This window comes from Lates calcarifer, linkage group LG15 (assembly GCF_001640805.2).
Source record: "Lates calcarifer isolate ASB-BC8 linkage group LG15, TLL_Latcal_v3, whole genome shotgun sequence".
Taxonomy (NCBI): Eukaryota; Metazoa; Chordata; class Actinopteri; family Centropomidae; genus Lates; species Lates calcarifer.
Genome location: NC_066847.1, coordinates 30,718,755 through 30,743,562, shown reverse-complemented (window position 1 = coordinate 30,743,562; position 24,808 = coordinate 30,718,755). Strand labels below are relative to the sequence as shown.

Genomic DNA, 24,808 nt, shown 5'->3' with positions numbered 1-24,808 from the left:
TGCTCCATTCTTTTCTTTTTTTTAAACTTTTTTCTTTCCTGATATATCACACTGTCTTTTTGATTTCTTCCTTTTTATTCAAACTATGTCTTTCTGTCTTTGCACCAGAACCTCCGTAAAATGGAGGAGGAGACATCAGAAGAGCCTGGCCGAGACCTGAACGAGCTGCAGAATGCTGACTGGGTAGGCCACAAGACTCCTGACCTCTGACCTCCTGCTTCAACTGATCATTCCTCCTTATCAGTCTTACTGACTTTAAAAAAAAAAGAGACAGATTCTTCATAATTTCATTTTTACATAAAGAGATCTATACAAATGCATGTACTACTCTGAATAGGCAGTGGATAAAAGAACTTCTCAGGAACCATGTTGAGATGGATAGAACCGCTCTCCTTGATGAACCCTTCTTACTCTGTGTGCACAGAGAGGTCAGAGCACAGATGATTGTTATTGTCCAGACAGATTCATATCCAAAGGGTCATGGTATTTTCCACTTCTCCTTTCCCATGCTGCCCTTTGCTTCCTCCGTCAGGCTCGATTCTGGGTTCAGGTGATGAGGGACCTTCGTGAGGGAGTCAAGCTGAAGAAGGTGCAGGAGCGTCAGTATAATCCTCTGCCCATCGAGTACCAGCTCACTCCTTATGAGATGCTCATGGATGACATCAGGTCCAAACGTTACAAACTGCGCAAAGTCATGGTGAGCATCCAGTTTGGACCACACATAGAAGTGAATGCCACATGCACGACTCCTGTTTGTTACACGTGTGCTGCACGGTTGTTTCGGTCTCAGGGGAAATTGCAATTGCAATAAAGCACTGAATCAAACAGCTGCTCCAGCAGACCCTTTTACACATCCTGTGCCATTATTCCACCTGACCGGTCCACGTAAAAGCTACTAACATGGAATATGGGGAAGTAGTTGCAGAGCTGAAAAAACGTCTGGGTGTAAAAGGGAGAGCTGGGATGGCAGGACAGACACTGAGGCTGCCATGTTTCATGTCTCTGTTCTGCTATCTAGGAGCACACATGGGGTTGGCATCACACCTGTTTTGTTTGGTTCAGTGTAAACTAGCTAAGGCGACATAATTAGGGGTCAACTTAACAACAGTATAGCAGGATTTCTGTTTTAAAGAGGCTAATGTGAGAATTTTTCTCCTGTTTTAATTGTCAGTTGAATGTCTTTGTGTTTTGGACTATTTGGTCATACAATATTGTGATTGCCTTTTTTAATTTATTAATTTTTATTCTCTGAAAATTGCAGACTAAACAATAGATCAATTCTGCCCATTAGGTGAATGGAGACATCCCACCCAGGTTAAAGAAGAGTGCTCATGAAGTCATCCTGGAGTTCATCAGGTCCAGACCCCCTCTCAACCCTGTGAGTATAACGAAAGGCAGTGGATTTAAATTTCACAACAGATACCATTAATAAGGAATTTTGACAAAGATATGAAGTGGGTGGAGTGAGTGGACATGTCACAGATGCTAGTTCTCTCTGGTAGACAAAATACAGTTAATAATATAATCAATGCTGACTGTTAGCCACACATGGTAAACAAACAGCAGCCTCCTGTGTGAAAGGCCTGTGTTTCATCAACCCATCCCTCCCACTAACACAGACTCTATGTCTCTATGTATTTCTTATTTTTCCTTCCTCCCATCACAATTACTACAGCTTCTAAATGTTGTCTAATAACAAAATGTTACTGTGGTTACATCTCTATTTTTATATTCATTATTCTTATTTAACTTATTTTTATTCTTTTTAACATTTTATGTTTATCTGTGCTGTCATTCTAAGAGTTGCTAAATGGTGTTTCATTGTTTTGAAAAAACATTGACAATAAAGATCTATTCTATTCTTTGTAATAAGCTGCTTCCACAGACAACATATGGGGTCGTTTTTACAGGAGTCAATATGAAAGCTCCGTAAAAATCAGTATAGACCTTTGATAAAGCATGAGTGCTGCAGCTTTCTATTCAAGTTTTACCGCAGTGTGAATCAATGCTGTGTTCATCAGTTCACTATTGAGGCGCTGTTTCAGCACAGCACTGAACTCTGGGCAATGAGGCAAACAATCAGTCACAGGAGATGATAAAGAGGTGTTGAGGAACAGGCCTGTTGGCTATCTGTTTGTTTGTGCCAGTTGTTGTCTTTCACTCTGCTCTCTCCATCTTTACATGTCTTTCACCCACCATCATCTGTTCTAGGTGTCTGCTCGCAAGCTGAAGCCACAGACTCAGCCTCCTCCTACCCTGCACGAGAGGATCCTGGAGGAAATCAAAGCAGAAAGGAAACTTCGACCAGTGTCGCCTGACGAGGTCCGCAGGGGAAGGCTGGGTAAGGGAACTCTCCACTTCTCTGCCTCTGCTCTTATTATTTTTTTTACCTTCATTGCACACACGCATACACACTCTCTTGCACAGGAAACCATACTTCACTGACATGTATATTTTTTTAAGCTGAAGTATGGAAGTGATGCTTGCATCTGCTGGGCATCGTGTGCAAATTAACTGCAATCAGATGAGAATTTTTTTAGCCATGTTTTAGTTCATATACACTTTACTACACTATTATTTGTGCCTCTGCTCTTTGCTGTTGTAGCTAATGCTGCCTAACTTTTCTTATTTGTGTTGCTACTAATGCCTATTATTGTTTTGTTGACTATATTGTTTGCAATATAGTGAAAGCTGTACTTTAATAATGCTAAGTGTCTGCAATTTCTCTAACACTAACAATACTAAAACTGTTACTGTTTCTGAATGTCAATAATCTCTCACTATTGGCTGTGGCATATTTGAAATCCTGTCTCAAAAGTGCTTATACTTAAATGATCTGAACCTAGACAATAAGCATGTTATACCTCTGCATTTCTTGCCAAATACAAGAAGATGACTTCCTTTTCATGTATTAAGTCTTTGCCTCTTAATCACAGCAATAACCGTCCGATGCCATGACTGTTTCTCGTTGCAGTAATTCGGCCACTTAGCATGTCTTTCAGTTTTGATGCGTCAGGTAAAGTTTCCCTCGCTGCTTACCTGGCTTTTTTATCTCCTTTTGTTATCCTCCTTATTGTGGCTACTCATCTGCTCTCCCAGCTCAGACACACACACAGACACACATCGGCATACCGCACACATTTCATGTCACGCTTCAGTGGTTGGTGATGGTTGGCTGTCTGTGGAGGTGAAACATGGTGATGTGAGACACAGGTCAGCAGGAGGACAATGACGAGAGCAAACTGGGGACACAGATGTGATATCCTCAGTATTTACACAGAGAATTTGGGGATTTCAGCAACTTAGACAGAGTTTACAGTCTGCAGTTGAAAATGCACATGTGGCCAATATTTTGTACAGTATGCTGCTCAATAAGCTTGACTTACAAATTTTATTTATTTCAAATTTGAGAAATAGATTTACAAATTTTACAGGAGATATTCACAGGAAGTATACTGTATATTTAACAGAAATGTATAAAACATGAAAAATCAAAATTAAAAACCCACAGATCTTTTGCTGTCTGTTTGTGTGTATTAACAATGGATCAAATGTGTGTAATGATGTGTAATGATGTGCCAATCTCAGGAGCTAAAAAAGGAGAAAAGAGCTAAAAGGAAAGTGAAAGTATCATTTCTTCATGTTGGAAATATGTTACTTGTGTGACACCCTTCAAAAGCCTGCTGTTGTAAGACGACCAGTGCAGCAGTATGTTGTCACTGTTGATGTGTCTGATGTTACAAAATAACAAAAATGGGCAAGATTCTTTCCATGTACGCTATTCACTGTGCATGGTTTTTATCAGAAAAGGGAATCCTAACTTCCTATTAGCTTCTGGCTGTCCTAAAGGAGGAGATTAAACTCTCTGGCTGATTGAATCAGATCACATCGCCTCACAGGGAGACTGGGATATTTAAAGGAGCTTCACTGCTCTTGGTGCTGTGGAAAGGAGCCGGTGTTTAGACACTGAATTAATGGCAGTGATGGTTTAAATCATGTTACATCGTTCAGCTGAGCTAGATGTACTATATCACTTTTTCTCCTGTCTATAGTTTTATTACTGTTGAGTCATAAATTGGAATTGTGATGGTGGAGGTGTGAATTAACATTTATGCTACCTCAACGCACCTCTGATCTTTCTGTTGTGGACTTTACAGTATGTTCACAACATACTGAATGATAGAACTGTAGAAGTGTTGAGTCAACATTACATATAGTGACTCCATACAGCTCCTGCCAAACAAATGGACAGGGTTATATAACTCCTGAAAAAATGTTCCCATCTGATCTGTGAACACCCAGGAAAAGATTCACCTTTTCTTGGTACGCCATCCCTCAAACATACTGCTGTGTGAATCTGAAGTGGAACAGAACAGCCAACTGTCTAATCAAGGAATGCAAAATGAACAGTTTAAAGAGTAACCGTCAACTCTGTGTCGTCAAGAATCATCAGCCTTATACAAAAGGCTCTTTAATGTGCCACTGTGACTTTGCAGAATTCAATCAGGCTGCCGAAGGATCAGTGTGCAACCTCACACTCTGTCCAGTACTGGACATTCACACTCACTATATATTCTCTCAGCAGTGGTGTGTGTTTCACATTAAATACACTGGGACAACTTAATAGGACAGTTTTGATTGAGGTGGAAAGGAAATATTGTGGAGCAGAGCAATCAAATAATGCTGTGCCACGTTCCTACTGCAGCCAGTGTCTCTCATCACACCACAAGCTTTATCGCCTCACGCTTACTCATCCATACTGTCCAATAATGTGTTTGACTGTGTGTGTGTGTAGCAAGTTTCTACTATAATGCATTGCTCTTGTACAGAGAGAGCAGTTTGATTCTCCATTACTCTGTATTTTATGGGGAGGTCATACATACCCACTGATGCATTAATGAACACGATTAAAGCTCTTGTCAGTAACTGCAAAAAAGAGAAATTAATTTCACAAGGTTGAAGAACTGCTGTTACACAATTCTTGGTGATGCCTTTTCTGGGTCCATTTTGTTGTTTGATGGTGCTTTTTTTCATTCCCCAAAACTAGCCACATAGGGGATGGTGTGACACCCTGGAACATGTCAACTGGAACATATTAACATGTCAACAGTTTAGAGGAATAGTTCAACATTTTGGGACATTGTTTTCTTATCTGTTTTTTTTTTTTTTTTTTTTTTGCCAAGAGTTAGGTAGGAAGATAGATACACACCCTTGTCTGTATAAGCTAGAGCCAGGAGGTGATTAGCATAGCTTAGCATAAAGCCTGGAAATGGGGAAAGAGCTAACCTGGTTGTGTTTAAAGTTAAGATTAAAAATAAATACCTGCCAACACCTCCGACTTCCTGAAATCCCCACTGGCAAGTCACCTCCTAGCTTCAAACTTAATACTTACTCAGTGGTATACGAGAGTCGAACATGGCAACAACAAACATATTCCAATATCAACTATATTCTTAAAAACGAAAAAGTGTTTTAGCTAAAACATGCATTCTAAAGTTCAAAATAATGCACAGACTGCATTAACCATCTCAGACACTGGGCTTTAAGAGCACAGGCAGATTTTTGGAATGTTTTTGGAGTTATCCTAATGAAGGAGGTGTCCCCTTTTAGGTTTTGGCAAAACTCGCAGTATGCCACAGGATTTGTTCCGTACAGGATTAGGTAAAGTATGAGCACTGTTGTGGTTCAGAGGGCCTTGTTCATCTTTAACCCAATGGCCTTGTCTGTCTGCCTCCCTGGCTGTTAACTAATATTCCCCCTGTTTGAGTATTTAAATGCTAAGGACTAGCCAAGAAGTAGATAGAGTGTGTACAGTTATGGATAATTATGGCTGGTTTGTTTGTGTTTAGTTATGTCTAAAGCCTTTAGGAATCTGACGTGGCAGGGAGACAGTTCTAGTTTAGAAGCAGAAACAGAGCTCCTGTTGAGACCACGAGTTCATGTGGTTGCTTTTCCCACAAACAAGAGAAGAGACTGAAAGGATCCCATAGATCCTATCAGCCGTGGCTCTTTATCTGTCTTTTGCAGCACTTGCTTGTCTCCCCTTTCCACACTCCCTCCCTCCCCCTAAACCCTCTTTTCAAGTTGTTGTGTTTTTTTTTTTTCTTTCATCAATCTGAGTTCCCAGAAATCACAGTTAAGAGTCAGGCAGCTTGGTAGGTGGTTGGTTATCATGGACTGATTTCTATCTTTGGACCAATGACTCCTCTGTCAGTGAACAATGACCTTGTTAGTGAATTGGGGAATTTGGTTTCAAGGATTTAGCCAACCCCTCAAAATATACCAAGGAGGCTGTCAGGAGAAAGAATCCTATTTTAGGAGTTCAGAGTCTGAATATTTCATTAAAGTGTGTGTGTGTAACACCGGCCTGCTCCTCTGCCTCCCCTCAGACCAACTTAACTCACCCTTCCAGCCCTCTTTTCCCTTGAGATGAATCTCAAACCTCAGTCTTCTGTAGCAGGATTCATTGCATCTTGTCATTTTACCTCCCTCATTCATAACACTATCTGAAAAGAACCCGTTTTTCCTTTTTGGGGGACAAGACAATCAAGATACTTTTTGAAGCATAACAGATTAAAGATGCAAGGAATCAAAAGAGGAACTGAGATTCATCTCAAATGTTTTTCCTCCTTATGTCTGAATAACTATCTACTTGTGTGGCTCTGTACAGATGAGTTTAGTCCATACATGGGAAGGAGGGCATCCAGCTCTCTGTCTCTAACCAATGGAACAGCATCTCCCAGAGCAGAACCCTCCGGATCTCAGTCTGCACCCCAGAGGAAGAGGCTCCTGAAGGCTCCCAGCCTCGCTGAGCTGGACAGCTCTGACTCCGATGTCAGTATGAGTGTGTTCACGCATCTGTGTGTTTGGATGGTGTGGGTGTGTGATTTTTGGAAAATTGCATCTGGCACGTGCAGAACAAATAATGATTGAGTTGCTTTTATATTTTGCATATTCAGGATGAGATTGTTGGGCGCAAATCTGCCAGCAGCTCCAGTGTGGCTACATCTTTGATGGATGATACATCCCCAGAATCTGCACTGGGGAAGAAAAGTGAGTCAGGAATTATTTCTGCATCCCTGCTACACTTCAGTTGCCTCCTCAACTAAACCATACACTGACAGTGATTGATTAGTTTTAATCTTACAGGCCTCACCAGCAAGATTTTTCTTAATTATCTGTTTAGAATCTGAAGTTCTTAAACCCTGGATTAACCAGCATTCTTTCTTCTGTCAATCTTCTTTTCTTCTTTTCTCTCTCCTACGTCTCTTATCTTCTGTCTTTGAACACCAGCTCCCCCCATGTTCCTGCCCATCTCCTCTACGCCTCAGCCAGAGAGGCGTCAGACCCCCCAGAGGAGACACTCCATCGAGAAGGAAACCCCGACCAACGTACGCCAGTTTCAGCCGCCGTCCAAACAGAATTCCAAGTCTCTGGTCAGTCAGACATCTTTTCCCATATGTCCTCATGTACCATGAATTTTTTTTTTTTTTTTTTTTTTAGGTCAATAGAAATAAAGATAGAAAACAGATGATAAAAGTAGTAAATAAGGATAAATAAATTAAAGAATGTGATTGTAAGCAGACAAAATCTGAAGATGCATCAGCATCAGAGCAAATCACAGGCATCACTCTTTCTGTGGGTTTTCTTTGGGGACTGGAGTCTGGGAGGGTTTTAACTCTGGCCTGGTCACAATGATTCTGTCCAGTAACGAAATAAACTAAATATAATAGAGGGAGAGATGGAGAATGGGGTAGATAAGGGGAACATCAGGATCTGACCAGAGAAGGAAAAGGAAATGAGGAGGGATTGGAACTAAACACACACTGTCATCTCTGTTATCCTTTTGTTTTCGTAACATGCCTCCTCCTGGATTATGTTCTTTTCTTTCTACCACCGAATCCACTGTGTATGCTCATTTTATCTGTCAAACTGAAGAGACCCTTGTCTTCCTCTCCTCCACACACACACACACACACACACACACACACACACACACACACATAAACCCTCTCTCATTCAGGTTGGGACCATAGCCTCATTTCATTCCAGGATCCTTTTCCTCCTCTGCCCTTCTCCCTCCACTCTCCACCCTTTGCGGAGCTTCCACCCTATCGAGGCATTTGTGTTGGGGTTGATGAAGGCAATTTTTGCTCTCTGCAGAAGCATTTACATCAGTCGAAGACAGTCGGACAAGGTTTGCCAGTCTGCCCCCAGTCTGTCCTGGCATAATAACTGTAGCTGCCCATCCTCTAGTAATGCTTCCTGCTTCAGTAGAGACCATTCACCTGCAGTAGAACAGGCTGCTGCCATGGTAGAAATGAACACAGACTAGTGACAAATATCTTTCCCTTCACTGCTTTGGATAACATCTTAACACAAACAGGTAGCTACAGCCAAATAACACCAAATCTGCTCTAATATATAATTTGTTAAATTATTAATCCTTAATTTATCTTTTACCTTCAAAATACATTTTCTGTCTTTCGATGCCTTTATATGGTAGTTTTCAGAAGAGGAAAAGAAGGGAAAGAGAAATGGGAACAACATGCAACAAAGGTCCTCAAAGGGACACTTCAGCTCATGGTTGACGCCTTACATCCTTAGACAAGCAGGATGCCGGAGACCTACACTTTTCATATATTCAAACCACTGTTTATGTTTCTGAAGATTTAAAAATCTATTTGAAACTAGTTGATGCTTCTTCCACATCCATGCCTCTGGTTTGGTCACAAAGCAGCGCACTGTAGCCATCAGGAGTCATGAGATGAGCAGGGATTACAGTGCATTAACTGGTACAATAGCAGTCAGTCAGTGACTCATGATGTGTGACAATTAAAAAGGGTTCTTTACATGACCAGCAGACAGATATACAATAACAGCTATATGTTCTCAGGATAATGTTCAGCATGTTAATAAAACACCCCAAAACAGTTTTTCACGTTGTTCACGATTGAAAGTGGAAGGTGAAACTAAAAGCCTACAACAAAAGCTTTATTTCATATGAGCCATTTTTCTGAATCTCAAGGCTCATAGTTACATTTTAATCAGAGTGAGATCGATAAATTGTTCCGATAATGGCTCAGTGAGTATGTTTGCTGTTAAGTAACAAGCAGTCGTACTGAATGTAGCCTGGAACCACACAGGGCTCTGTGAAAGGTGCAAGGGGGACAGCTACTTGTGGACTGAATGGTAAACACTGAGTCCAGTGTGCTGAATCTTCGATTGCCAAGGTCGCTCACTGTTGTGTGACTGCACATGTGTGTGTGTTGTTGCAGGAGGAGTTCTGTTTCCCTGTGGAGTGTCTCTCTCTGACGGTGGAGGAGGTGATGCACATCCGACAGGTGCTGGTTAAAGCAGAGCTGGAGAAGTTCCAGCAGTACAAAGAAATCTACAACGCTATGAAGAAAGGAAAGGTAACTTATATGGCACACTTCACTGGATGGATCACTTAGAGTATAAAACAAGTGGCTGCAGTAACGCGTCATCACTTACAGAGGCATCGCTCTTCGCCATTAGTGAAAGAGTAAATATATTATCCTTCTGAAACAGAGAGAAAGAGATTATTCGTGTCCACAAATTGATTTGGTTAAATTATTTAACGATTGCATTACTTTCTCTTGATTGTAATATTTTCTTCATCTCCTTTTTCTTTTAGCTTTGCTTCTGTTGTCGAACCAAAAGGTTTTCCTTTTTCACCTGGTCCTACATCTGCCAGTTTTGCAAAAAGTAAAACATCTTACATGATTATCTTAATCATTGGCATGATTTTTATTTAGATTACTTAAGAGAGAATAAATGCTTTAGATCATCACCTCCTATTCACTCTCCCTATTTTCCTTGCAGGCCTGTGTGTTCACAGTGTTGCAAAAAGGTAAGTCTTATAGTGTAAATCAATCAGCCAATCAGCTGCCTGCACAGTAAGAGATCCTGCTTCCCTTTCTCTTGTCAGTTGTTTTTTCAGTTAACAAAAATATATATGTTTTCTCTAAGAGAGGTTGTTTTACATTAAGATAAAGATCTTTTCCCAGACTCACAGTATATGACAATCTTACATTACATTCAAAATGGCCCCAAAAACTGACACCTGAAAACCATGAGGTTTCACACTAAAGGATAATTTGCCTGAGTTGTTTCTCAGTAATGATTATGCTTCTTCTTACTGACATTCATGCCTCCCTGCTCTAACAGATGCGGCTGCCATCCAAACCTTATTCCAGTTTGCCCATCTACTCCATCGGCTCGACCAACACTCTCCCCAGGGAGAGGATAAGTGCCATGGCTGCGGTGGGACAAGGACTCTCTGTGGCTGGAGGGCCGGGGCCGTCAGCGGTGGGAGAGGCTGCGGCATCTCCCACTCTGAAAGTAACAACAACAGGAGCACGTAAAGGAGCTGGAAAAGTTTCTGGAGCAGCAGCTGCTACTAAATCTGAGAAATCTTCCAGTAGCCCTCAGCGCCACAGCATCCAGAAGACCATGTCCAAGTAAGAGATATGAACACAATTATTATTTATCCATACTGACTGGAGTGCATGTTGTGTTCTGATCTTGATAAAGAGATTGCTGTCCTCATTATTAGAACTGGTACAAAGAATTTGTAAAATGGCCCCCAGGGAGAGAAAGCCCATAGATTACAGAACAAATGTGCTGTAAATGCTGCGAATTCCTGTACTTATAGTAGAGAAACTGAACAGAAACTACTGTCATTCATGCAAAAGTTGAAGGCCCTTTATCAGGATTGTTGCTGCTGTTTTGGTACAATCTGTCCCCTTCATCCTGTTTGTATCTTTGCAGTAAACTGTCACTGACATCTAGTGGATGAAAAGTACTATTACCAGACCAGGAAGTCAGGTGCTTATTATACATACTGATTAGCCAATTAAGAATCAGATAGCAACCAGTAATTTAGGCATGACCATTTTATTATGATAACGTCAATGAGAGAGTTTGAAATGTATTTGGAAATGCTAAGAACAAAATACCCTAGATGAGCTGCTAAAATATGATGAAGGTTTTAATCATTTTTCAACTGAAATAGAAAATATTTAAAAAATGCTTAGAATTTTTTTCAATTGAGTAGAGGCTAAGGTAAAAGGTAAGTATGAAGCTTGATATTTCTTTTTCCATTACATTGTGATATTTTAACTAACTATAACTAACTGATTTTTAAAGTTATAAGTTTGACTATATCTGCTTTATGTCCCTTAACAAATCATTAATAGTGTTAACAAATCATGTCTGTTAACACGCTTATCCAGCTGCAATCCATCCAATACTTGATATACTGATTTAGACTGAAACACTAACACTCCTCCATTCCCCTTAATGGATGTGCTTACACTTTATGTATATTTTATGTTATGGCTTACATGTGTTTTGTCCTCAGGGGCTACCATATATTTGTAGTTAAATGAAATGGTGGAATTATTTCAGTTGGATAGATTAACTGAACAACAGCAAAATCTCTTTGAGTTTGAGTGATAAGGCAAAAGAAACTCTACTGTAAATGCTAATGTCTTCACATAGTGTTTTCTGATTGTGCTCAAGCCAGGCTCCCCTCATGTTTCTGTTCCTTTTAGGTTTTCGAAGCATGGCTCTTTAAAGTCTCATGACGAACTGGAGCTCCCCCCAGAGCTGACAGAGGACTGGGCTACCATGGAGGTGTGTGTGGACTGTAAGAAGTTCATCTCTGACATAATTGCCTCCAGCAAGCACAGCCTGTCACTGGCCACCAAGAGGGCTCGCTTAAAACGCAAAACCCAGTCCTTCTACTTGTCCTCCCCCAAAGGAAGGGAGGAGTACCGGCCCTCTGAACGAACAATCAACGAGATCTGAAACTCTTTATTTCTCTCTCTGGCTGCTCTCAGCTCCAATTGCACAATTATACAAACTCACTGGATGTGATGTTACTGTACATGTATACTTCAGTCATATTAAGCTGTCGGGATGGCTGATGTGAACCTCGGTTGTGGACAGTGTGGTTTTGTTGCTGTGTCCTGATTATCTTGTACAGCTCCTCCAGACAACAGCATACTGTAGATTGTTTTTACTTTACAGTATCATAGATGATCCTTTAATCTCTGGCCACAGACTTTTGAGACAAGAAACAAGAGCTTCGCCTCAAAGTGGACTGACCTCCCTCCACTCTGATGGCACAAAAGCGTGGTCCACCTCAATTCACATTTCAAATCAATAAGCACAAGAGAGAAGAAGGACAGATTTGGTGTTTGACACTCTCAGGCACTGACACTGCAGGAGACACAAGGCCTGCAGACAGATCATGTTGGAAACTAAAGGTGACACTCAAGAAACTATGGTAATATAAAACTGTAGGTTTTGTATGGGTTTTAATTTAGCTTTTTTACATATGTGTGTGTACAGTAAATGATTGTTCAATACAAAGTCACCCTTTGCTTCTTATCTGGAGTTTTATTTTGCTGATGATGCTTAATGAGGCTTTCCCCTAGTTTCATCTGTCCAGTGCTTACTGTGTTTCTGGAAGACTTAGAGGAGAAATCTTTGTTTCCTCTTATCTTTTTTTTTTTTGCATCACAATTACAAACATCAGTTTTTGTTCAGATTTAGTGCCAAATAATAACAACTTCTGTCTCATCGGTAAGTCTCTCTCCTGATGTCAACAAAATCATGTAACAAACCCTGCTCTTTAAAGCCCCTAAAACTGTGGTTCCAGATCAGATGCATTTTTCTATAAGATTAAATATTCAAGCCGATATAAACAATGCTCAAAGTCATAGATTATTAAACAAAAACACAAAACACCCAGTATCTTTCAAACTCAGCTAATCTGCTTCACCAGGACCATGTGAGTGTGATTTGAGCAGATTTGACTGACAGTGGCCTGGTAACATAAATGGATGAGGATGGGTGATCACATAAGGTAAGGGGACTTGTAAGAGAGAGAGCATAAAAGAAATGCTCAAAACGGATACAGCAAAGGCTGAGCTATGGTGACTTTATTCCTTATACAGGTCAAGCTCCAAAAATACACAATTTCCCATAATGCAAATCCACAGCATCTTTTGCCACCCCATCTGTGACTGGTAAATATCTGCGTTTTCAATTCCACAATAATCTCTGAAATAATAATAATCAGATTCTGGATCAGTAGTGCTCCCCATAACTTTGTGTGTAAAATTAGTGGAGTGCTCACTTGTTTCCATCTGGAACCTGCCTACTTCAATTCAGTGTCAAAAGCACAAGACAAGAAACACAGATGTAACCAAAACTGCTCTGTTGATAGAAAATACTGTGTTCATGTGGGATCCCATAGTAATTAGTAAGTAGCTGATTGAGGAAAAAAGGTTTTTATGGCCTTTAAAGCACATCACGTAACTATATATTCATGTACAAGATGGTCATTTGAAACCATTATTTTTATTTATGTCAGATGTGCACAGAAGCAGGCATAAAAACATTATTACATGCAGTGCAGTGTGTGCAATTTTTCAGACTTGCCTTTTAATAATTTACATGGAATATTTTTGCTTTTTTTTAAATGTACCTTTACATCAGTAGATATATGTTAACTCCTCAACTCTTGTATTAGATTCCTGGCTTGTGTTTGTATTATGTAGAGAAGGGTAATGATAAAACACCTCAATTTCATGTTTTTGCACAGATGTACAGTTTATGAAACTCATCTCTCTGTACAGACAGCAAAAACATATGTTCAACACATACAATAAGTCTTAATATAATGCCTTTATGATTTCCCTTCATCACTTAGAGTCTCATTGGCAGGAACAAATACCTGACTTGTGGCCTGGGTCTATTTTATTCTTCATCACATTCCTCATCTTCCTCCCAATATATTTCTGCCTTAAAAATTGCCTTTTATGGTCACACTCATATGTTGAACAGTCATCTACTGTTACTGTACATACTTTGTTTCTAATGGTTTGTTTATAGAACAGGTGTGTGTTACTTCGGTGATATCTTGACAGTGAGACTGCTGTAGATGTGTGTGTTTCTAAGAGGGAAACTACCTGAGAACAGTATGTTCAGCTCAGAATGAAGGCGAAGAGTGGGACGTACCACAGATTAAAAAACATAATTAAAAAAAAAAAACTCACAGCGTGACAGACAGCATCATGCATGTACTACTGTGTAGCTTGTACCTTCAGTCTGTATTACCTTCAAGCTGTAACTCCCTGCAGAGTTTGCAACAAATGATGACTACAACAATAAACAGTAATGAATACCTGTCCAATGTCTGTGTATCTCCTTTGTATTTTATGTTTTTTTAATGCAATGAATAGCTCCTGATGTCCCTCCAGACAGGTCAGGATGGTGATGATGGAAGCCTTTAAATCAGGGTTGGGTCCAGACCCAGGAGGGCTGCTATAGGCAACAGCCTGATCTGAGGCGCCATACTGTGACACACAGTGAATCTGGGTAAAGCATTAGCTTTTTTAAATGACCTTATTTCGACTTTGGTTGGAATGTCATAGTTGCCTGTTGTCAATATTTGCTCTTTCAATAAAGTTACCTGAAAAAAATGGTCCGTGCCCTGACTTGTTACCATAGTGATAGCGTAAACTTGCAAACTGTCACTGATATGTTTTAGAAAACAGCCAGTTTCTTTTTCAGGATATATTTTCGTTTACCCACAGTGCGAGGAACTGTTGCACAGAGAACTGACGTAAGTGACTCTTTTTATCTGTTACAGGTGATATCGTTTTTTTGCCCATGACTGAAACGCAAAGTTAGCTAGCACCGTGCTACAGCGAACCACGGAGGGACCGGTTCAGAGCTGTGAGCCACGCCAGACCCCACTGTGAATACCTGTTAATGTGATGTTAATGGCAGTACATGTCGTGTGAAAAATAACAGCACTGTTTTTCATCTTTTGGTAAATTCGGCATATTAATGAGACATTGAATCATCATATTTTTGAAGTTTTGGGGTGGCACCATGCGCCCACTCGAAGAAAAATGTTAATCAAATTTGCTTATCATTGATGGTACGTGTGTGCTATTTCTTATTTTTATTTATTTATTTATTTTACCAAATGTCTGTCATGTCCCACTTTCTCCACAGGATGGCTTTATCCCAGATTCAGAGTCTCAGAGTGGCAGCTGTACTGGGGGATTGTTTAGACCAGTTGGACATACTGGGACATACTCTGATGGTGCAGATCGGCAGGGAGCGAGGCACTGTAGAGGCACCGGTGAGCTTCACTGTGTCTGTCATGTCCACAGTCCAGAGGAACATCTGTCTAACAGCTGTCTGCTGCTTTGATATGATGATGATGTGTTATGTTTTTATGCTAACTTATTCTACATTTCATAATGTTATAATAATGTAATACTGTGTGTGTGTTTAGGAGAGAGTCAGGCTGGCCAAGCTGAGAAGAGACTGGTGAGCAGTATGAACAAATAAACACAAATAAACATTAAGTTTCATCAACTTTTTTTCTGACTAGGTTTGGCTGTCTCTCTCTCTCTCTCTCTCTCTCTCTCTCTCTCTCTCTCTCTACAGTCAGTACATCTGGCAGCAGGTTTCCACCCTACATTTGGAGCTGGAAGGAGAAGCAGAGTTTCAGCTCTTTGCTGCAGGTGGTGGAGGAAGAGGAGCAGAGGAAGAAGGCTGAGAACGTGCAAAGGTTACTTATAATACTAATCAGAATTGAAACAGAAGTACCCTAACTAGAAAAAGTAGTAAAGGAAGAAGTCAGTGTTACGTCAATAATGGAAGTGTCTCTCCATGCAGAGAAGCAAAGAGAGAGGTGAAGCAGAGAAAACAAGCTCTACAGATACAACAAGGGGAGATCGAACAGAAAAATGAAGAACTGAAGGTGAAAAAAAAAAGCAGATCCTGAAAACTAAAGCTATCAGCACAAGCGGCTGTTAGGGTTGAACAATGTTAATTTTGGTGAATTTCTTCTTTATTTTAGAACAAAATCAAACATATTACTCTGCAGGTCTAAATCCAAGGGGTCCAATATAATTCCAATACTTTCCCCCTCAGGAGTTGTCCTGGGTCAGCAAAGACCTGAGGTATCAGCTGAATGAGCAGGCATCAATGATTGTCAACCAGAGGATGATTGCAGAGAAATGCATTGAGCTCAAGTTCCAACAGATACAAAGAGAGACCATCCAGGCTGAGAAGCTGCTGGAGGATCAGCTGGAGGTGGGTCCTACAGTCCATCTATTCCAGTCCAGCCTGGGTTAATCTCCCTTACCCCACCATCAACCCCAAAAACAGAAACAGATGTTTTCAAACTATCAGAACCCCGTGCTGCCTCTCTTACTGTCTGTGTCTAAAATAAGCAGATAACCACTGACCACCAGAATTAAATGTCGTCCAAGTTATGTCCTCACTTATCTCCTTCTTTCTCAGCTGCTGCAGAAACAACTGAAAGATGAGGCGAGAGTTCATGAGGAGTCAAAGAAATTCCTGCAAAATCAGCATGAGGTAACATTATCAATAACATTATCAGATTATGTAATTGTTACTCTACCATTACTTTAGCTGCAGTTTAAGGTTTAAATGCTGTGTTGTCTGTAGCGATCTCACAGAAACACCTCAGCGCAGTGCTGTGTTCCCAGAAGCAGCTGTTGTTGGTTGAGGTCACCGTACCTGCTGTACACATAGTTTCACTGTGGGTTAAGGTCATAGAGTTCAGTACAGGGGATGGACTTCTACAGCATCATTTTATCAGTTTGTAAAAGTTCAAATCATTCAACATGTATACAATTAAGAGGACAACGCTATCATATAACATCCTTTAATGTACCATGCTTACCCCATCTTGCATTACTCAATGATTTTTTTAAGTGACCACAGAGCATGTAAACAGCGCAAAACACAACCTATAGAAACACCAATAAAAGCCATACATAGTAAAACTTTATCAGAAATCTGAGTTAAGCAAGTGCTCTATATCACATACATATAATAATGTTTCCTTTCTTTATGATGTCATCCCCACCCCTCACTTAAACATATGCATATGAAATTATGTTTTAATTTCAATCAATTTAAATTTAAAGTTTATTGCAGGTGGTATATCTGACCACTCATACAAACCACTAAGTCCAAAAGACATGAGGATTTGCCTCACCTGAGGCTATCAGACACATGCACTTTGTGTGTGTTCCCTTGTGGCTTTACAAACATGCTGAATTGATTTCCTTCCTTTATAAATCATTTGTAAAGCTTTTTTTTTTTTTTAAAAAAAAAAAAAACACTTTCAAACTTTAATTGTTAACATCCATGTTTACTTTTTCCCTTGCTGGAAGATTGCTGCATTTCTTGGTGTGTTACTACCAACTGTAGATCAGCAAAATAACACAAAGCCACTGGCAGAAGTGTATGGCATCACCCATGTGCACATCAGGTGTCAGAGCAGGCATGACACAAATATGTGGGACCTACTAAAAACTGCACTACAAGAGGACAACTGCTGTGCAGGCTATCTCTAAATCAGTTTCCTTAATCACCATTTACTAAGAGTAATTAATACAGCATTATTCTGCAAGGCTTCTCTGAATCCCCTGTGTGGGTGAACATTATGACCTTAATCATACATCCAGTTTGGCTTTGGGTTAGCTGAACCTTTTGCATTTTTAACATACAGTTCCATGTTAAACCCCAGGAATCTGCAGTTTACCCGCACCAGTTTAGATTCTAAGGAACACAACAACCACAAGGGTCTTGTGGTCTCCATGCTGCTGTTGTTCACTAGTATTGTTTAAGTTGTTGGTCATGATTTGCAGTAGCTGCTGTCATGTTTTTTATTTATTTTATTTTATTATTGCTAGTAGTCATGAGGTGCAGCAGCAGCAGCTAATTGTGTTGTGGTTTTTGTTGATCAGGGGTTGCAGCTGCAGCTGCAGCAGTGGCAGGAGCACACACAGCAGATGCTGCAGGAGAAGGAGCAGCAGCTCAACCATGTGCACTGCAAAAGAACAGTGAACTTGGAGAAACTGTCAGAGATGAGGAGGAAGGTGAGCTGCTCCCAGTGCTGAACGTGATACAGCGAACAGCTGCTGATACACAAACAGGACACTCAGTCTCTATTAGATGATCATTAATTAGATACTGATTTGTGTTCAGTTCAAGCAGATGGAGCAGGTGGCGATGGAGGATAGGGAGGAGCAGGAGAAACTGCGCCAACAGCAGGCAGAAGCCAGAGCTGCTACCAAGGTAACAAAATCCAATCAGAACTCAGATCTACAAGCTTTAAAATCATGGGCTGCGGTTGAATAACCAAAAACATTAAAACAAACAAAAAAAAACAAACAAACAAACAAACAAAAAAAATCTAATTTCTTAACCACTTTTCCTTGACCTCATGACCTTTTCCTTTGAGGTCAAGGAAAGATGTGAAGGAGAATTGATAAGGAATTAGGAAAAGAGAATCACAGTATTTAGAGAATCCAACTGTACTTACACTTGGCTTTTTTAAAAATCCAACTTTATTTATAACACATGAAAAATATGTACAGTGACAAATTCAATAAGGTTTCCTATCAAACACCAGAATCAGACCTGTTTCAGTTTATACACAGGAAACATTTAACCATAAATTACTCAGAGGAAACAACAACAAAACACATATTGTTAAAAATGAAAACAAACAAACTGGATTGAAATGTTGAAATAATATAATAACATGAAAATAATATACAAGTTGAGTCATTAAAATAATGATTTAATAAAAAATACAGAATTAAGGTCCAGCCTCGGCCTATCAGATCCATTGTCCTGGTTGTTTAGCGTACTGATCCCTAATTCTAAATGCTGGCCTGTGACCTTTGACCTTGCAGCTGCAGGCCTGGTGGAGAGGCTGCATGGTCCGCAGAGGCCTCGGCAGTTTTAAAAAAGCAGAGGAAGACAAGAAAGGCAAGAAGAAGAAAGACGGAAAGAAGAAGAAGAAAAAATGACTTTCTCCAACACTGCTTCTCGACATTGAAATATATGATTTAATCACAATAAACAGTAACGCAATTCCTGACCAATGTCTCAATATCTTAAATATTTGTTCATTATATTTCTATTTATATATATATTAAACAGTTTTTTTTGTCATTTCAAAGTATAACAAGAAGTAATACACTGTAAAGGACACATCATCATACTGTATATAAGCATATCGTCAGGCACAGTGGTAGCATATTGATTCAAAGTTCAAAAACATATTTTATAAGATTAAACAATATCAAACATAAAAATGCAAGAAATCTAATGACTTCTGGCAAAGAACACTACTAAGTAGTCTACTGTTAGTGACCATAGGCCATACATTTTAACATAGGTCTATACCTTTACCATGACATGATAAGGATTTCAGACACAGACACACAGTATTTCACTGTTTGTCTGTGCCATTACACAATATACAATTAATGAATCCTACAGCAAGTGAACAACTTAACAGTGCATCAGTAAGCATATCAGGACTTACATTACAGATTCAACTAGTCATAGAGAGATGAATCATTAAAAAGTCACATCTATGTGGGAATGCAATACAAATTTCCACCACTCCCAACTTTGTGTCCTCATATCTGACAAAGGAGCAGAAGACCCGGCATTGCATAACAGGAAACCCCTTGACTAGAGAGAATTATTTTATATTAAAGCTATAATAAGGGAGTTGACGTTTGTTTGTGCGTGCAGGAACTCTTACAACACTGTAATGAACTATGGTTATATTTTTACATCACTACTCAGAAATGTCAGGGCTGAGACCACTTAGAGTCACATCAAAACCAGAGCAAAAAAAAATAAATCTATTTCCCTCTGGGAAACTATGATGAACCTTTGTTTAACTATTTTCTGACATTTTATAGTCAAGTATTGGTAAGATTATTACAATTGTTAGAAAATAAATTACAAGTCAGAAAAAAATAAGAAAAAAGAGTGAGTGGTCTGAAGACTGACAGAAAACTACATTTCCTCCTAATACTGAGTTTAAGTTCTTATCCTTGCAAAGATGCCAGTGTTTTTTGAGTGTGTAGTGTGCGTGTGTGTCAGTTCTGTGTGGTCCAAGCCTCACACTCATGGCTCTTCGGTTTCGGATGAGCGGATCTGCTCAGCATGCATGTAGTTGTTGTCTCCGATGATGACACAGTTGAGATGGGAGCTGTGGATGTTGATGCTCGGATGCTCCTCTGGTGGAAAGGGAGGACAGTGAGGAGGAGGAGGAGGTGAAGGAGGAGAGGTCTGTCCTGCCCCCTGCTGTCCATGGCTACAGCTGCACCTCATCTGATCTGTAACACAGGAACAAATTGGATGGTTTGGTTTAATATGGTTGTTTAATACTGTTAACACAAGTACTTAATACAAATAATACAACATAACCAAGTATAACTGCAGCTTATAGTGTTTAGGTTTCTACAAATAAGTTGCTGAGTAGGTTTGATTGTTACCCACCATGCCTGTAGGGCTCAGATCCCTGCATCAGAGGCTGACTTTCTGTCACTGCCGATGGATACGTATCATTCCCAATGACGCAGTCGATCAGGGTGGAGTTGCTGATGTTCACAATCAAAATGGTTGATGGCGGATTCCGGAGTGCAACTGTTCGTCGGTGGGTGAAGGAGAGAAAGGGAAAGGGGAAGTATGAGAATGGGAAGTTGTTGTTCCAGAGTGATGTAAAAGCAGAAATGCGTCACTATGACAAAGTTCCTGAATATATGGAAAAAGTTTGTTTCACTGACTACTGTTTATATGAGCCACAGCCACAGCCAATGAAAGTGTTTGAGGTGATTTTGAGGCTCCTGTGCTGCTGACACATGTAGTTAAAGTCAATCAATCAATCTTATTCAAATGTCCAGAAAGAAAATTAGCATCTACCTGCTGCATAAAATAGTGGAACAGCACTTGAATGTTTCAAAGATTCAAGAGCTTATTTGTCATACACACAAGATATATATGTGTAGTAAAATGTTAGCAAGTATCCAGCTGTGGTTGCGGTAACAGACAATAAAAAGGTTTTATAAGAATCCTGAATACATCACCAGCTTTAACATAAAACACAGAAGTTACCTTGTGTAGTTTTATCCTCTGTAAACTGATGGTCTTGAGCTTTAAAAAAAAAAGACAGAGAAGTGATGTTACATTTTTATTTATGATAAAGTGTGTTTTGACCTGCATGCTGATGACTTATAAGACAATAATACAAGTACAAACTGAGTGGGTCTGTATCATGTTTTAGAGAAACAAAGACAGATCTACAGATACAGTCTGAGGAAACAGTGGAAGGCATGAACATTACTGGTTTTCATTATAAATTTCAAATTATAAAAACGTTTTCTTACCTGGGCAGCACGTGACCTTTTCACACAGCAGAGCGTCTAACGGGCAGCAGAAGAACTGGCAAGCCCTCCTGCAGCTCTTCTGCGCCACCCTCTGCACCATCTGGACCACTCGCTGTATGTTGGATGTTTTAAAAGCCATGACCTGGAGAAGAGAAGCAGGCAAGGCTCACCTTTACTGAAAGGTGTCAAACTGCGATAACATCTTCCGCCTTAACCGGACGGTATGAGTGGGGTTTTTTATACAATCCACAGCAGAGCCGGTGAGACCACCTGCTGCTCGGCGATGTTTTTCTGGGTCACAGGAATTTTCTCTTGCCAATAAGACATCGCTGAGGCGGGGAACTTTTTCTGTCCTGTACACCGCAACAATTACGGAAATTGGGGTATGCTGTTGCTGCCAAAAGTTTTATCACAAAATCTAACTGGATTTTAAAAAGTAATTATTTAGAAAATGAACTATAGTCTCTCTGTATGTCTTCTATACAAATATATTAAAAATGAGAGATGATTATATGAGTATAATAAAATAAAAAGAGACATAGAGGTATACAGTAAGCCTATTCCACCCGAAGGTGTCATGATGGGAAACGGAAAAAAAAAAAAAAAAAACATACCTGATTCAACGATGTTCTTTCTTTCATTATTGTTAAATTGGTGCTCTTAAAAGGACTGAGAGCGTGAGGATCTGAGGTGTCCATCTGTCGTGAGATAAGAATAATATCCTCCAAAAGAGACTAACACCGACTGATAAAGGCTACAGTCTTTCAGAAAACCCCTTCGGAAATGCGCATGCGCACGTGAAGTTGGGGTTTCCATTTGGTTTGGTTTCTCTTCAGTGTGACAGACAACGCAGGCTCATAAGTGTGCGTGGTCTCATGATATTATCGCATGATGGTTTGCGTGTTTTGGACCCACATGTATGAACTAATCAAAATAAAAAAAATATGTTGTACAGTAATTCCAAACAGGTAAACTCATACATGTAGGAACATTCAAATACAGTGCACAAGCACTGCGCACATGCAAAGCTAGATTGGTTGGTTGATTGGACTGAGGTATCAGAATGCAAAGGAGGAATGATGATGCAACTGGGTGGTAAACAAATAAGTTTTGTAGCAACACAGAAAGACACGTGTAGTTCCAAAGCCTACTTAGACATAATGACAATAAAGGTGTGACAGTTTTGTGGAAATGTTATGATGATAAAATTAAGAAATTGATGGTATGTGGTCAGAAAAAGAGGATTCAACTATGTCAGTGTAAAGACCAACTTGAGACGCGAGACCAACACATCAACTTATGGCCTTCATCAGGGTCATCATGTGAATATTTGAATAAATCTGGAAATAGATTTGAAAATATTTGTATATCATGATGAAAATATTAATAAAACCGAACAGGAGTATTGTAAACAATATGTTTCAGTATGTTGTATGTTGCATTCACCTATGGTTGAGTTTGATATATGATCACTGAACTGGTAGAGAGCAAAGGGGTGTACATTGTGATGGGCAGGGGTGACACCATATATGGACCATAAATATGAGAAGTGCTTCTATTGGGAAATGTTCTAGTCTTAAGAGGTGTTTCCTAGAATATGACTCTTTGAGTGTGGCATACCATGAAAACACTACAATATGCTGTATACTCATGGGAAGTGTCTAAAATACAATAGAAAAGATTTTTTAAAAAGAGAGACAGCAATTAGGAACATTATAAAAGCACAGAAATGAGAGACTGAACAACAATTGAGAAGCACCACTATAAAATGAATTGACAAGTTGCTCTTCAAGCTGCTTGAAAACAAAAAAATCCCCAAATGTTTCTTTGTTTTTTTAAAAAACAAAGATGACAAGTGAGGCTGCAGCCAAGGAAATATCTGGCAAAAGGATTTGCTAAGTTGTTCATGTCCAAGGTAGGACTGTTTACTTGCATATATGCTATTATTTTCCACCACTGCTCAGCAGGCTTCATCAGGTCTGCAAAGTATTCAAACTGTAAAAACTTTGATAGAATAGAGACTGTTACATTACTTAAACAGCTGTTGGCTGAACATATTATTTATATTGAGGTAAGTTAAAATGACTCACTGTTTTTGCAATATACAACAATTAAATGTGGTCATTTCTATAGTGGTGTATTGTAGAGTACTTTCTCTGATGATACAGTTGCTGTGATTGTGATTTGAAACTGAATGTAATCAACTATGTATACAGGAAGTCACTGTAATATCATGAGTAACATAAGTTCCAAAAATAACAGCTTTAGGTTAAGCAATATGAAACTTGTCAATCCCAATAACTCCACTTTATTTATACATGTATGCATTTGGGAAATTTTCACAAGCTTTGAACAGAAACTGAAAAGAGGGTTACGAAATTTTTTAATTACCTGCATAATGAACTTTATAAATAGGAAGTCACTGTAATATAATGAATCCCTTTAACTTTGCCTTATGGCTACATACGCATACATTGTTGGCAAATTTTAAAAAAGGTTATTTAATTTTTTAACAACTTGGAATTTTCTTTGTGTTATACATTTAGCAGTGCTAGTATAATCAATGTAAGTTTTAGCTCCCAATATGAAAATGTAAATGGTGTTCTAAAACCTTCTCATTAGCAAATAATTATTTTGGATTTTCAGTCTGAAATATCTTGGCAATTACTGGATTGATTCTCATGAAAGTACCCAGAGGATGAATTCTAATGACTTTGATGATCCTGTGACTTTTCCTGTAGCACCACCATGGTTCACATTTGTGGTTGGGAGATGAGTATGTCAACAACTATTGTATGGGTTGCCACGAAATATAGTACACACATTCATTTCCCCCTCAGGATAAACAAGGGAGAATAATAATGCAACAGCTTTGATAACCTTACTTTATTATCTGGCACCATCGTCATGTCAAGAAGTTTTTTTTGGATCCAGACCAGTGACACAGTCCTAAGCCTGTAGTTAGCCTTTTAGTTCTTAAAACTGTTAGCATGCTAACACGCCAAAGTAAGAGAGTGAACATGGTATAATTATTCCTGTTTAACATTAGCAGGTTAATTTCACAGAGCTTCTAGCTTAGTTGAAGATTTTAAATCTAACTGTAAAAACCAAAGTTCCGCACGTTGGTAAAATTAGCAAATTTATGTTAAAAAAAAGAAAAAAAAAGAAAGTGCACACATTAGCGAGCTAGTTTTGTTAGTGGTTTCAGTCTGTAACACCTTGCAGTCGTTGGGTAGAAAGATTTAGAAACAACTAGACTTAAGTCCAGCAACAGTAAATGCAAAACATCTCATTTGTACAGTTTTGTTTCCTCAAATGCAAAATCTGTCAAAAATCAACTTCTTTCTATGTATTTCTATATCATGATGAATCATCCTGTCCCAAATGATATTGAGTAAGCACTTTCATCTGAACGCAGAGGGCGCCAACGCAACGATGTTTACACCTTCTACGCGAGTGACGTCCATTTTTCCGACTGCCCCTGAAAGCAGCACGAGTTTAGTGAAATAACCAGCAGG

General features: G+C 39.4%; 3 protein-coding genes across 3 annotated transcripts in view; 2 read left to right on the top strand and 1 right to left on the bottom strand.

The window, feature by feature from the left end:
• The window catches only part of LOC108887094 (protein spire homolog 1), a 33,574-nt gene extending 19,348 nt beyond the window's left edge, over positions 1 to 14,226 (top strand). Inside the window, exons 5-17 of the mRNA XM_018682290.2 lie at positions 109 to 183; positions 533 to 697; positions 1,292 to 1,378; positions 2,212 to 2,341; positions 2,975 to 3,016; positions 6,671 to 6,834; positions 6,960 to 7,053; positions 7,294 to 7,436; positions 9,279 to 9,416; positions 9,659 to 9,729; positions 9,847 to 9,874; positions 10,192 to 10,484; positions 11,580 to 14,226. Of these exons, the coding sequence (XP_018537806.1) occupies positions 109 to 183; positions 533 to 697; positions 1,292 to 1,378; positions 2,212 to 2,341; positions 2,975 to 3,016; positions 6,671 to 6,834; positions 6,960 to 7,053; positions 7,294 to 7,436; positions 9,279 to 9,416; positions 9,659 to 9,729; positions 9,847 to 9,874; positions 10,192 to 10,484; positions 11,580 to 11,835 (1,686 nt within the window). The 3' untranslated portion in view covers positions 11,836 to 14,226. The remainder of the gene's footprint in view (positions 1 to 108; positions 184 to 532; positions 698 to 1,291; positions 1,379 to 2,211; positions 2,342 to 2,974; positions 3,017 to 6,670; positions 6,835 to 6,959; positions 7,054 to 7,293; positions 7,437 to 9,278; positions 9,417 to 9,658; positions 9,730 to 9,846; positions 9,875 to 10,191; positions 10,485 to 11,579) is intronic.
• A 67-nt stretch (positions 14,227 to 14,293) lies between these two features.
• On the top strand, positions 14,294 to 18,982 carry iqcg (IQ motif containing G). Its single transcript, XM_018682321.2, has 10 exons — positions 14,294 to 14,662; positions 15,061 to 15,190; positions 15,347 to 15,381; positions 15,502 to 15,625; positions 15,733 to 15,817; positions 15,991 to 16,152; positions 16,363 to 16,437; positions 17,841 to 17,972; positions 18,082 to 18,171; positions 18,795 to 18,982. Exons 6-10 carry the CDS (start codon positions 16,045 to 16,047, stop codon positions 18,909 to 18,911), a joined length of 522 nt encoding a protein of 173 aa, XP_018537837.1. The 5' UTR covers positions 14,294 to 14,662; positions 15,061 to 15,190; positions 15,347 to 15,381; positions 15,502 to 15,625; positions 15,733 to 15,817; positions 15,991 to 16,044; the 3' UTR covers positions 18,912 to 18,982.
• A 165-nt stretch (positions 18,983 to 19,147) lies between these two features.
• On the bottom strand, positions 19,148 to 22,085 carry si:dkey-29h14.10 (uncharacterized). Its single transcript, XM_018682311.2, has 5 exons — positions 21,905 to 22,085; positions 21,291 to 21,432; positions 21,019 to 21,057; positions 20,404 to 20,550; positions 19,148 to 20,240 (listed from the first exon to the last, which is right to left on the bottom strand). The coding sequence occupies exons 1-5, from the start codon at positions 21,986 to 21,988 to the stop codon at positions 20,029 to 20,031; spliced, it is 624 nt and encodes a 207-aa protein (XP_018537827.1). The 5' UTR covers positions 21,989 to 22,085; the 3' UTR covers positions 19,148 to 20,028.
• Positions 22,086 to 24,808: the final 2,723 nt, after the last annotated feature.